At 42.0% G+C, this 14,011-nt stretch overlaps 1 protein-coding gene and 2 long non-coding RNA genes across 3 annotated transcripts; 1 reads left to right on the top strand and 2 right to left on the bottom strand.

Moving 5' to 3' along the window:
- Positions 1 to 417: 417 nt before the first annotated feature.
- LOC105941213 (uncharacterized) lies at positions 418 to 8,505 on the bottom strand. The gene is made up of 3 exons (XM_024798235.2): positions 8,120 to 8,505; positions 5,303 to 5,371; positions 418 to 3,177 (listed from the first exon to the last, which is right to left on the bottom strand). Exons 1-3 carry the CDS (start codon positions 8,403 to 8,405, stop codon positions 1,709 to 1,711), a joined length of 1,824 nt encoding a protein of 607 aa, XP_024654003.1. The 5' UTR covers positions 8,406 to 8,505; the 3' UTR covers positions 418 to 1,708.
- Positions 8,506 to 8,748: 243 nt separating this feature from the next.
- LOC143414510 (uncharacterized) lies at positions 8,749 to 11,360 on the top strand. The gene is made up of 3 exons (XR_013095128.1): positions 8,749 to 10,264; positions 10,948 to 11,036; positions 11,236 to 11,360. It is a non-coding gene; the product is annotated as an uncharacterized LOC143414510 (long non-coding RNA).
- Positions 11,267 to 13,941, bottom strand: LOC112430180 (uncharacterized). The gene is made up of 3 exons (XR_003021966.2): positions 13,819 to 13,941; positions 12,541 to 12,635; positions 11,267 to 12,424 (listed from the first exon to the last, which is right to left on the bottom strand). It is a non-coding gene; the product is annotated as an uncharacterized LOC112430180 (long non-coding RNA).
- Between the last annotated feature and the right edge of the window lie 70 nt (positions 13,942 to 14,011).

Genomic DNA, 14,011 nt, shown 5'->3' with positions numbered 1-14,011 from the left:
AGTACATAAAAGGCTGATCTCTAAACTATTCATATTTACAATCATTCAGGAAGCACTACACCCAATATGTTAAGACCAAATGGGAGAAAGAAGACAAACAATAGCACGTCAAGGTCCCCTCTTTGGAGGGAATATTCCTGGAAGAATAACATTAGATTTTTCATTAACCCTAAAAATAAACCACTTCAGAATAGCAAACCTGAATCTAGTAACTGCTGGAGACAATGTGGCAACACCATGGCTGATCACTATCACATATTCTGGACCTGTCCTGCTATTAAATCTTATTGGAGAGAGAAAACAACGATTAAAAAGGTAAAAGATATTTTTGAAATGGAAAACATTTACCTTTTCTCTAAGACTCTGTAAAGAAAAATTTCAAAGATATGGTCATACAAAATGATTTTCCCATCTCAATCTCTTTTCATTTAACTTTATTTCCGGGACCTTGTTTAGTGCTCAACTGGACTTTTCTCCATTTTGTGCTGAATGGGCACTTGTGTAGACACATACAACAATATGCAAAGTTTGTATGTATGTAGGTATTTGAAGGTGTGTGTATATGTATGTAGGTGTGGGTGTATGTGTACAGTATGTGTGTATATATGCGCATGTATAAAGGAGCAAGATGCACTGTGTATTTCTAAAGAAAAAAAATAAAGTTTGAAAAAAAAAAAAGCAGTGGAATTGAGCAAAGGTAGAGGCAAAGATTAAATGGTGGAAGTTGTAGAAAAATAAATGTTGTACAGAGTTCATGGAGGAGGTGAAACAAGCTTTCGGTGGCAGGTAGAGTTAACAGAGGACTGAGTAGTGAGAGGAAAGAGGACAAGGAGACTTAGTGGAGGAATGAGGAACTACAGGAGAGGTTAGCAAAGAAAAAGTGGGTTGATTGAAAAAAGTAGACAGAAGTACACAGGCTCAGTGGACAGCAATGGTAGAAAAAGCTTATTGTGACCTGTATGTGAGACTGGACACCAAGGAAGGAGACTGGTTAGACATAGAGACCAAGCTGTTTCAAGGACTGAAATGTAATAACAAGTGAAGAGGGTGTGATGTGATGTAAGCAGTACATGGAGGAGATGATGAATGAAGAAAATGAGAAAGGATGACAGTTAGTGAATGTGATGTTTGCCTTGAGAGTGTTGATGAGGAAGTTTAAAGAAGGTCAAAAGGAGCTTCACTGTGTCTTTGTGGGTCAGAGGGATCAGATGATTAGCAGTTCAGAGAGGAACTGCGGTAAGTAAGGAGTGGCAGAGAAGTCTGTGATGGTGGTGCAGGACATGTATGAGGACAGAGACAGTGGTGAATTGAGTGGTAGGAGTGACAGGGCGGTTAAAGGTGGAGGTGGGATTACATCAGGTATGCTCTGAGCCCCTCTTGTTTACTGTGGTGAAGGACCGACTGAGAGATAAGGTCTGTGGACTGCGATGTTTACAGATGACGCCGTGATCTGTAGTGAGTAGGTGGAGGAGAGCATGGAGAGGTGGAGGTATGCTCTGGAGAAAAGAGGAGCCAGTAAGAGGAAAACAAAATGCATGTGTGTGAATGAGAGGGAGACAGATGGACACGACAGGAGTACAGTCAGTGAAGGTGGTACCACTACCATTATGAAAACATGACCAACTTTATAGAGATTCCATTTTGTCAGAAACTTCCTGTCAACTGTAGTGTTCTGTGCTATTATGAATAATGGGGAGGTGCTGTGGTACTACAACTGCGTGAATCCTGAGTAGAAGCTGTCCTCTGCTGTCCTCTGCGGCTCTGGCCTCGAGTCCTCCTGGCCAGCTAAATGCACTTTAAGGTGCCCATTAAGCGAGCGTTTGGCCTGGAAACTTTTCCCACAGACCCTACAGGCGTATGGTTTCTCCCCGGTATGGATCAGCATATGTCTCTTAAGGTCCACATCCTGCATGAAGCCCTTCCCGCATACCTGGCACAGGAAGCGGCGCTCCTTGTTGTGAAAGCGGACATGTGTGTCCAGGGTCTGTTTTTGGGTGAAGCCTTTCCCACACAGGCTGCAGGAGAACGCCCGCTCACCCGTGTGGATTTTCAGGTGTGTCTTCAGGTTGCCACTCTGGTTGAAAGCCTTCCCACAGAAGCTGCAGCTGTAGGGTTTCTCCCCAGTGTGGATCCTCAGGTGCATCTGCAGCGCCGATTGGCCCGGGAAGCACTTCCCGCAGATGCTGCAGGTGCCGCCAGCCTCGCGGTGAGAGCGCAGGTGTGCAGCAAGGCTGTCAGAGGACTCATAATGGTGTCCGCAGAGTCCACAGCGGCAGTCCGTGTCTTGCAGGTGAGTCGCCACGTGTTTCACTAACAGGGTCTTCCTATCAAAGGTGTCACTGCAAACTTTGCAGCGGAAGGACGGTATTGAAGTGCGGTTCGTCTTAATTCTGAGGCTGTCGTTCTTCTGATGAGTTGCCATGTGTTGCCGCAGACTGTTCCGTTTACTGAACTCCTCACCGCAGACACTGCAGGTGTGCACTGCTGAGCTCCTGTGCTCCTCCATGTGGCGCTCCAAAGAGCTCATGTGACAGAAGGCACGGCTGCACTCTTTACATTTGAAGGCTTTCTCTTCTGCGTGGACACGCAGGTGTGATGTCAGGTTGCCCTTCTGACTGAACTTCTTGCCGCAGAAGTTGCAGCTGTACGGTTTCTCTCCTGTGTGCAACCGCACATGCATTTCCTGGGCCAGGATGGAATGGAAGGTTTTCCCGCAGAAGGAGCATGTTTTGCTTTTGTCCTGGTGCATCTGCAGATGAGCCTTCAGGCCATCGGCAGAGTCCAGGCATTCCCCACAGTAACCGCAGCGAAAGTCTGGGTTGCTGGCACAGGTGTGCAGGACGTGTTTGAGTAGGAAGCCTTTCCCTTGCAGTGCCCGGTCACACACGTGGCAGCTGAAGCTCTGAGCCAGACTCGAGCGCCTCCGGTTGCTTGTGACACTGAGCGCCGGACGGCTACGCTTCTTCCTCCTGAGAGGTCTGAGAGTCCGCCTATGTTCAATCCAGTCACTGTCCGGGTCTCCATCGCTGCTCTCAGAGAGGGGTGGGTGGTAGGATGGCGAGGGCGAAGGAGGTGATGATGGACAGGAAACGTTGCTGCCATCGTGCTCCTCTGGATCGGAGGGATCCTGGTCTGTGGGGTCGTTTGGGTCATATAGCGTCACTGACTGCAGAGGATCTGAGGAGGAAAACAACAGTTGTCAGCATCAATCAGATCAGAACACCTGAGATGCACCTAGTGATGGCTGAGTTATTGCAGCTAGGGCTGGGCAATATGAGGAAAATCTGATATCACGTTTTTCGGGGGGGGGCTACATCACGATACACAATATATATCATGATATGTTAAATAACCTCCAAAAACAAATGCTATTTTCATATAGTGCCCAAAATTGCACTGGTATACTCATTCAAATCGACAATTAAATTTTTTTATTTTTTTTATTTTTTTTACTTAAACACAAAAAAAATGTGAATAAATTGAAATATTTTATTTTAACCAGTCAAAGGTTTTTCACAAGTGACTATACATTACAGTATAGGTATGTCCCAATTCATAGGCCGCATAGGACCTGGCCTTCACGGTCTATGTGGGCCAGGTCCTTTGAAAGCCAAGTAAGCCAGAAGTGCGAGGCTGTTGAATGGGACGGTCTAGCTTTCAGATTTGCGTCACCAGCTGTCGCGGTGGAGTTTAATAAACTCAGCCGTCTGCTCCTTGCTCGCTAATATATAACATGACATTGGAGTAAATTCTCGACCATCTCACATTTCTGTTTAACCATTTCCTGTTTGACGTTTATTCAGCTGTGTGAAAACTATAACTTTAATCTCAGCTAAACCGATTTACTCAGAAACAAATAAAACACTGAAAAAAGGACCCGACCCATCCTTAAAATCTGGGGAAATGAAGAACACAGTTGTTGGCCGCATTTGGAGCAGCCTTCAAATTATGACAGCCTTCGTCGCCTGGCCGTGAGGTAATTGGCCTTCAAATGCGGCCTCTGAAGGATGCGGCCTACGAATTGGGACATACCTTATGTCTCTTTCTGTGGTCAACAATAGACCTTTAACAAGCAAAAGATCATAGAAACAAAAAGTACATCAAGCAATAAATTCACGAGACAATAAAACAATTGAGATGAAAAAGGTGCTCTTTTGTGCTTATAACATATAAAAACTGTAAAATAAAAAATGTGATGACCTCAAATTACAGAAATAAAAGTCTAGAGAGCGACCAAGAACCTTTATAGGTAATTGCAGCTGGTTTATTTAACATTTTCTTTAGTGTGTGGGGAGACGCTGATATGTGGAGTTTAAAACATTCTTAATTTTGTAGTGGATGACGTTTCAGCTGGTAGAATAAATTTGTGGTACTGCTACCTTTTGCGGCAATATTTCACTCTAATATTTCCATGGCAATTTATACCCGATGATTGCGATGAAGTCATTTTTAACCATCATACGTGGAAAAACTTGCGATACATTGAGTATATTTGATATATCACCCACCCCTCATTACAGCATGGAGCATTTTGAGATATGTTTTGATCCATTTCCTCAGAGGGCGCTTTCGAAAATCAAAACATGTACTGAATGAGTGAGCTTGTTAGATGAAAGTTAGACTGACTCAATGCTCCACCCTGTGGTGGAAACCGGTATTACAGTAACTACAGTAACTGACCCCAATGGTTCTTTCTTCATATTCTGTTTTAGTTACATTTACACAGTTTTCAACTCCTTTTAAAAACTGGAATTTTAATTCCTTTACTCTGATTTTATTTATGATAGGTCCTGACATCAGCTGGATGAATGCTTTCAGATGTAATGCAGATCGAAGCACCTTTATTTCCAGGTGTTACTCAGTCCAATCCAACAGGTATGATAATGCCGAAATGCCAAGTGTTTGGTCTACAGAGGGTCTTTGATTTTGAAAAAAATAAACGGGATTTTCTGTGCTCTTCCTGCCCTCCTCATCTACTTGGTGCAGATCAATGCAATTTACATTAACATATGGACCATTTTCACCCCAGAGCACCGAGAATCACCAGCTTTGGTCTGAGCATATGTGATCAGATTCCTTTATTTGGAAAAAATGAACACAGAATCAGGCTGTGTGGTTTGTGTTAACCTGATGCGGAAGCATCTTTAATTTCTGACTTAACCTGCTAAGATTTCTGGGCTGCTTGGAGCATCAAACATACATCATACCCGCGGAGCAGTGAACAGTTTAATGTATATTTAATGTATATTTTTAAGATTAATATTGTCATGGTGATGATTCTGAAATACTTTAATGCACATACCTGCACACTGCACAGTCACCTTAATCTCAGCTGTCCTCTGACTGGCTGTTTGCACAATGGAGGTATTTCCTGTGTGTAGAAGAACCTTGAAGTTAAACCAGAGAAGAAACAACACACAACAATACACTGGATAATAATATAACAATATGTACATGCAAATCCTAAAATCTGTCCCACCAGCAAAACAAACACATTTTAATTCCCATCTATAAGATGACTGACTCATGAGTGACCATAAAAATCCACATAGGAAAGCTTAAAATAATCTATAGAATGTTTTTCCATGAAAAGCAAAGACATGAAAACATGTTTTAACCTGATGGAGACCTCCTGTTCTTTAAGGTGGGCCCCTTTTAAAGAATTTCAAACTCCCCACGCAGCTCAAAGCTGCTCTGCTCACAACAAAGCTGTTGGACCTTTTGTGACGCAGCAGCATTGAAAAAATCCAAGTATGCAAATATCGCTGAATCGTCATTGTCACGCTCACGATTTCCACATAGATTTGTGCGTGTGCACTGTTGGTAAATGAGGACCACAGCCTGTGAACACACCTCACCGTGCTATCAGCTCTGTTACACAAAGCGGAAGAAGCATGAACATGCTCCAGAAACAGCGCCGTCTCTTCAGAACCAAAAAAGCGTTTAAAGTGGACTGAAAAGTGGAGGGAACAGCTGATGACCCTCAAAGCCTTTTTTTTCAAACACATGTGCAGGTGGTTACATATGGTTAAAATAATTCAAATGCAGTAAGTATACACATTTTTCATATAAATACAGTCTATAACTTGATTATTGTCTGTAGCCCACATAATTACACACTTTAGTTACATAAAACATGTGAGTTTCTGTATAGCCTGTATAATAAATAAATATGTAGCCCAATAACTATAAAACCCAGAAAGCTACACAACATGGGGCGGTTCATTTACAAACACAAGTCTAACTTAAGTTTCACACTGTTTTTTGTTAGAAAACAATCACATTGTTACAGCTTAAATTACACAAAATGTCAGAAATCTGCACTGTTATGAACAAAAATTTAAATCTAATTTTTCATGATTTGTTGGATGAACCCACTGAGGTCTGAAATACAACCGGCCATTTTTGACTCCTTTTGAGTTTACGTTTGTATTTCACCCTCAAATTGTTTCATTTTATTTTTTCCCCTTGCCTCGTTTGGTATCTTTCTTTTCAGCTCAACTGAATTTAACTGTTTTTTTCACTGACATACTGCATTAGTATTACTGATCTGAAATCACACAAAGAACTTAAAATCCTAGTAGTATTTCTTTACTGTAAAAAAAACCACAGACATGTGGAGTAAATTTTTATAACTTGAAATGCAAATATAAAATGTACATTTTGGAAACATAAACAACAATTTATCTAAAAATGCGGCCAATAGACCTTTTTTTATTTTGTACAACCATTTAAAAATATTACTAAAACTAAAATGAGAGAACAATCAGGTGTTGCAATAAGATGCCCCACAAATGATGTGTGCCAGTAAAAACAGGAGAACAGCACAGGGATAAACCTGCAGGCCTGACAACAGGAGGTGTATCACTCCGCTGGTTTTCTACTTAGTGACAGTGTTTACGTTGCAAATGTGCCTTAATGACATTCATTAGTGCCCTCACTGACACACAAAACAAAACAACGACTACACAACAGAACAACTACACAACACAACACACTAAGTATACACTCCACACTAAACGTCACAAAACTCTCCCCTCTTCCTAAACAACCAAATCCCACGTGTTGACTTTTTTAATTGGTCGACATGGTACATTTTTCCACCGATAGGAAACATGTGGCTTTATTTCTTTCTTTACCGTTTTTGCGCTGTCCTTAGAAAACGCTTAAAACACACACACACACAAACGTGACGACAGTATTTAGAAAAAAGCATGGCTTATATATATATTATCATAACTCTGGATTTACTGGCCTGTAATTAAAATGTAAAAACTTTGAAGTTCGAACTTTCAATGTGGGCTGAAATAGAGACTCAGCGTGGCTGCAGCTTGTTGCTATGTCAGCTTACATCAGTCATGTGATTTGGAGGTGCAGCGTGTCCGTGGACCACGCAGGGTTAATAACACTCACCTTCCTTCCATTTCCACAGTGTAACATCCAACCATCTGTGTAAAAAGCGAAATTCCCAAGGTGTTGTTCAAAATGTGCTCTGGCACAATCATAACCATCACTTGCTACCAAAAAAAAGCCGGTCCTGCTATGGACTGAACCATTTGTTAATGGTGGAGGGGGGAACACTATGCAATATATTCAGTTTTAGCATTTATATTCACTGTTGACTGTAACTACGCTCAAACTGTTAATGCTATCTTATATTAATAAACAACACTGTCATATGCAAAACTGGGGTGGCAAGGGATCATTTTAGGGTGGCACTTGCCACCCCATGCCACCCTTCTAGATCCGCCCCTGGTGTTACACGTGCTGGAAAGCAGTGTGAGTAAAAGCATCGGCCCCAACAGACTGAAATAGTGCCAACCGCCAGTAAACCCTATGCAGAAGAAGAAGAAGAAGAAGAAGAAGAAGAAGAAGACTGAAACAGTATTTCTGCGGTGGCGCTTACACTGAACCTTTATGACCGATGAGACTGCAAAAGCTTATTAATTCGAAGATCAAATATTTCAGATTTCTGCTGACTGTTAAAAGAGAACGATCAGCTATGTCTCCGTGGAGCCAGTAACTCATTAATCGGTGACAATAACCAGCTGGTTAGCCCATACCGAGGGTCCTGTTTGTGTTCTGCGTGGGTCCTGCTTGCGTTTAGCGCGACACTGACCTGCCGCTTGCAGCCGGACTTCGGGCTTGAGCACGGCATCGAGCAGCCTCCTCTGACGGCAGATCTCCCGCTCCGAGCGCTCTACTCTGTCCTGGTACTCCGCCACGGTCTCCTCCAACAGAGCGACGATCTCCTCCGCGGCCACCGTCAGCCGCTCGGTCAGCAGCGCTCTCATCGTCGGGAGCTCGGCTGCTTCTTCTCCCTTCTCCAGCCGCAGCAACAAGTCTTCGGCGGCGGCGCTGATCCGCTCGTGGACCGACACTCGCAGCAGCTGCACGGTGCACATTCTGCGGCTTCTCCCTGCCGGGAGCCTCCGGGACAAAGAGAGCCAGCAGGAATGTAAACACGCTGCGAGTTCCGAGTCGAGGAGCGCGGTGCGGAGAGAGCGAACAGCGCCCCTGCTGAAGCGGAGGCTGTCGGAGTCAGAGGAGAGTTCCGGAGTCTCCTTGCTACTTTCTGGTTGTGCGGGACATTTTTAGCCAGAAGTTAACGGCATGTGAGTCAGCAGCTGAAGCTGGAACAGATCAGAAAGCCCTGAGAAAAAGGTTTCACATTCAGTGATAGCATGGTTTACTCCAAATCTCAGCAGGGTCATTCTGGTGATCCACTGACAGGTGCCCCTTCACCTGTCAGTGGATCACCAGCTTCCTGACTGACAGGCAGCAGCTGCTGAGGCTGAGGAGCATCACAATGCCACACACAGACCATCAGCACCAGCCTGCCCCAGGGGTGTGTTCTCTCCCCACTGCACTTCTTCCTCTACTCTGATGACTGCACCTCAGGAGAACCATCTGTGAAACTCCTGATACAGAACAATGACAAGTACACATGCAGACAGGAGGTGATGCAGTCAGAACCTGGAGCTGAAGCCTGTGAAGATGACAGTAGACCTTTTGGAGAGAGTCTATAAACTACAAACTATTTTTAGTTTTCTTTGCTCTTTTTTTTCCATTTTCTGTGTCCTCCTGCAAGTCTTTTGATCTTTTTTTCAATCAGCCATTTCCTCCTCTCGTCAGACTCCAGCTCTGTCTCTGTGGGGCTGCCTTCTTCCTACAGCCTTGTGAAGAACAGGTTCAAAGTATTTGAACTTCGGACTGATGTACTGCAGTTGAATGGCCTGCATTTGTATAGCGCTTTTCTAGTCCATAGGACCCCAAAGCGCTTTACACTACATTCAGTCATTCACCCATTCACACACACATTCACACACTGGCGATAGCAAGCTACATTGTAGCCACAGCTGCCCTGGGGCGCACTGCAGTTGAGTAGAACTACTTACTTACATTTCTCCGCTGTTAGAGACTCTCAGCAAATCCACCAGAACAATGGATTAAAATGTTCTTATACACAATAGAAAATTCAAGCAAAATATTAATGGAATAATGCAACATGATACCAGCTTTAGAGTTAAAAAAACAAACAAAAAACACACACACACACTGGGCTGAACATAAGACCCTCCACAGAATGTCACATCACCCTCAACTCTTTGTTTCTAGTATATTTTTGTTTGTTTTTCAAAGAGAAACTTCATTTATAAACTTTAGCTAATGGATCATGGTTTTTAAGTTAATGAATAATAATGACTGAAGGCAGCTCAGGTCTGAAACCAGTACATCAGCTGCCCTTCTGTGGGTCCACCAGCTTTAGGAGTTTGGTGCTCTGTGGATAGATACTATGGAATCAGAACGATGCCACCTTGAAACGAAACCGAAAAAAAATATTGTAACTGAAATAAATGTACTGAAAAATCTTGTATTGAAACCGAAAAAAAAATTGATAGTGAAAAACAATTAATTGAAACTGTAATTTTTTTGTTTTCGCTTACAATTTTTTTTTTTCGGTTTCAAACCATTTTTCAGTTTCACTCTGCTGGCACTGTTTTGGTGTACGGGGGCGCGCTGGGGGGCGGGGATTCCGACCCGCATGTATTTGCATATATTATAATGCTGACCAATGACTGGAGAAAACACTGACGACGCGGCTGCGGTCACGGACAAACTCGCACGTGTCTGTTCGGGAATGGCAGATGCCGAGAGGTCCAGCGTTTACATTACCGACTATTTCAAAGTGACAGCCTGAGGTGTTCTTCAGTAAATTGGACTACCGGACAGGAGGATCTGAGGCCCCACCGCATTATTTTTGGTAAGTTAAATGTGTTTGTAAGCTAATCCGTAATTTAGGTCCTTAGCTAGCTACCTAAGGACCTAGCTAGCTAAGATGAGCACTCGGCTGTCGGGGAAACATGTTTTGTAAAGTTCGTTTAGCTACCCCGTGCAGGTGAATGGATTTACCCTGACTAAAGAAATCAAGAGAAACGCACCGGGCTGCTCAGTGACTAACCACGGTTACTGTACTTTTATTATGAGTATTATACTGTAAGAGCAACGGGCTGGACTCTGCTTCTGCTCCTGTGCAGAGCTGATTATTAAATATGTGCAAACAGCGGCATGTTTTCTGTCGCTTTCCACATGTGGAAGGACATTAAAGCCAACTTTTAAATTCCCCTCATTAGTCAATAGCTACGGATTAAATAGCAAAGCCCGATACTTATGTACTGAAACCAACTACTTCCGCTTGTCAGCTTAACTTAAAATGTTACATTTTTCCCCTGATGATTTTTTTTAGCTTTTTTTTTTTTTTTTTTTACTGAGTTTGTTACAAATATTCAGGTTAAAAAACTGTCCAAATTATTTTTAATGAATTATGTTCACAAAGTCACATGTTCAGTACTCTGTACAGCTTGCATCCTTTAGGACAAATAATTTGAAACGTTAATATTTCTTGTTCAATACTGAGCTGATAACACCTCTGTATGTTGTGACCAGGATGCAGCAGCAGACTGAACCTCGACTGAAACCTGCTCCATCATCTCATCTTTGCAGATGTCCATTTATAAAGCATCAACAACTCAAAGGTAAACATGATATTAGAAAAAGTGTTAGTAAGGCCTTTAAAACAAATAAAAAAAATAAACAGCTGTCGGCAGAACTGTAGGACTGAACAACTTCAGATCCCGAGTGTGTGAGGCCGGAGAAGGATCAGCTGTATTTCAGATTTGAGAGATAAACTTAATATTTCAGTTTGTGATGATTCTGTTCTGTTTGTGATTACAGGAGCCGTCCTCAGATTCAGACCTCAGCACCACCCAGTGACAGCAGACAGATCATCCTATATCTTCAATCTTTGTAGTAACTCCAAAATTAACTGAAGAAAACAGTACAAAGGTTAAAGTACCACATGTGCTGTCAGTGAAAGCTGCAGTTGTTTTATTGATAAATTTAAAGACAAAAAGTCAAAAGGATTAATCACCCCTGTAACTGTGTCACTATACATCAGCATTAACAGTACCTCAGTTTGGTGTTTCAGAAAACTGCTGATCTCAGACCTGCACAACTTCTGTTTTAAACACTGAATGTACTCAGCTACATGAAGAGCACGTGATGTTTTCTCTGACACAATTAAATAAAACCTGATTAAAAGTCAAAGGTTGTTACTTGTATTTGAACTAAAAACTTGTGATCTGGAATTCTTTCACTGTTTTTTGACAATAGTGTGTTATTTATCATAAAGTAATTCAGAGTCATTCATACCAGAGTAACCAGTGAGCACAACATATATTTAACTTTCTACAGGACTTAAAGCTATTACTATAGCTTATAGCTATTACTTAACTGCACTACTGTATAGTTCTGTGTAAATAATCATTCTGTACATATGATGATTTTTAATCCTACAACTGTTTATAATTTGCATAGTTCACATTTCTGTATAACTGTATATCTCAGATTTCTGTAGTTTTTCATATTTATATCCTGTTCATATCCTGTACATAGTTTGTACTCACTACAGCCTGTACATACTTATAGTTATAGAATATTCACAACATACTTCATACCGTGTACATTATAACATACCATAATAGACCCATTTCTGTAATATACTTACATATCTATATTATTGCTAATATATATTGTAATATATCTATATCATGGCTAAAGCACTTCTGAATGGCTGCAAACTGCATTTCGTTGCCCTGTACCTGTGCATGTGCAATGACAACAAAGTTGAATTCTATTCTATTAAAAGTCCAGACCCTCTGAGGATTATCTGAGTACTTCTAACATTACACAAAGCAAAGGTCTCCATCAGTGTTCATGAAATGCTGGGTTTATCCTTCTTGTGAGGGAGCTGCTGGTGAAGATCACGAGCCCTGCTTGATCCCGGCGATGAGTTTCAGTCTTCCTGGTGTTTCTGAAATGATGCCTCTCACTGTGGGTCAACAGAACTTCTGGCACAGGACAGCTGTAATGAAAGAAATTGAAGTTTTGGAAATGCCCTATATGTGAGAAGCAGATTTTGTATTTACTTTTCTTTTGCCAATCAAGATAAAGTATAATTTTCACCATACAATTACTAACCTTGTCATCTCCTGCACTGTCTGTTTTGGGCTCTGGGCTCCTCCTTCCCAGCGCTCATGAGACTGCTTTGATGCACTGTGGTATGAGGTGCTAACCTGTTGACAGTGTTGGGAAGGTTAATTTTAAAATGTATTCCACCAAAGATTATAGAAGTAATGTATTCTGAATACTTTACAACTACATGAATGTACTATTGCTGTGTGATTTATTACTATTACTGAAGGCTACTCGCCATACCAACACCAACTAGATGTTAAAATCTTAATATAAATGAGTAACAGTAGGTGGACATTAGGTAAGGCTGCAGCGATCTCGTGTAGAAAACTATTCAGCGCGTATATAAAACAGGTCAGCGGCTCCGAACCGTAGTAAAGGGACCTCTGGCTAATACGTCCGGTTCGTGTCGGGCTCATAGCTGAAAACTAGCTTTACTTTGTTGTCTGGGTCAAGTTTGCTAGCGAGAGACAGAGAGAGGCGTTGAAAGGCTGCTTATTGTTTCGGAGGAAAACAAGAACACAGTGTACAGTCGAGTCTTAACAGCTTACTTGCAGCTGGGCTCGTCAGGCACTCTTTTTGGCTTTAGTGGTTATTATTATATTTACATGCTTCCAGCTCCCGTTTCTGCTCCGTGACAGCTGTACTTCTCCTTTCTCTCCCTCCCTCGCTCACAGACACATAACGGGTATGGCAGTCCATTCTCCCTGCAGCACGGACTACACTGCCCATGAGGCTACATTGTTTAGGGCGATGCCTGTAACACTCTCTTATTGCCTACATATTAAATCATATTAAATAATTTTTGTATAATAATTTTTAGAGGCTCTTATTGCGTGTTTTGTTTGGGTTTCCACCAGCGTGGAATTACCAAAAAGTAGAGAGACCATAGCCTAACATATGAAACAGGTAAATACCGCCATGTAATCCATTTATTTCAACAAACTAACTGTATTCTCAATATCACCTATTGAACAGTAATTGTAACGGATACATTTACTCATATTTTGTATTTTAAATACGTAACGCCGGTGCATGTATTATGTTACTGCCCAACACTGCCTGTTGAGATCCTGAGATCCGCTCCTAAAACACCGGCCTCCAACTCCTGAAGAGACACGGGTGTCCCTAAATTTAGCAAATATTAGCTTCAGGCTAGCTTGCTACGACGAATAGGCTAATACCAGCATTTTACCACAACTTCACCAGATGTAGCTAAAAAAACTAAACTAATGTCCAGCCCAGTGGGACAGCAAGAAAAGATGACAAAAAATGATTACTTACTTGCGGTTTGGAGGTTCAAGCTGAAATTGAAGCAGCCATTGAAAGACGGAAGAGAGAAAGATGGCAGCTTGGTCAGCACTAGTGGCCTCTATAATATATGCAAATACATACATACCATCACTGACTAGCTTTACTCTGTCTGCCTGTACTTTACAAAGCCATCTAACCACGACTAACCCTGACTTTGGCAGAA

The sequence above is a fragment of the Maylandia zebra genome, linkage group LG22 (genome assembly GCF_041146795.1).
Source record: "Maylandia zebra isolate NMK-2024a linkage group LG22, Mzebra_GT3a, whole genome shotgun sequence".
Classification (NCBI taxonomy): domain Eukaryota; kingdom Metazoa; phylum Chordata; class Actinopteri; order Cichliformes; family Cichlidae; genus Maylandia; species Maylandia zebra.
Note: the sequence above shows the minus strand (reverse complement) of the source record. Positions and strands in the feature narration are given on the sequence as shown.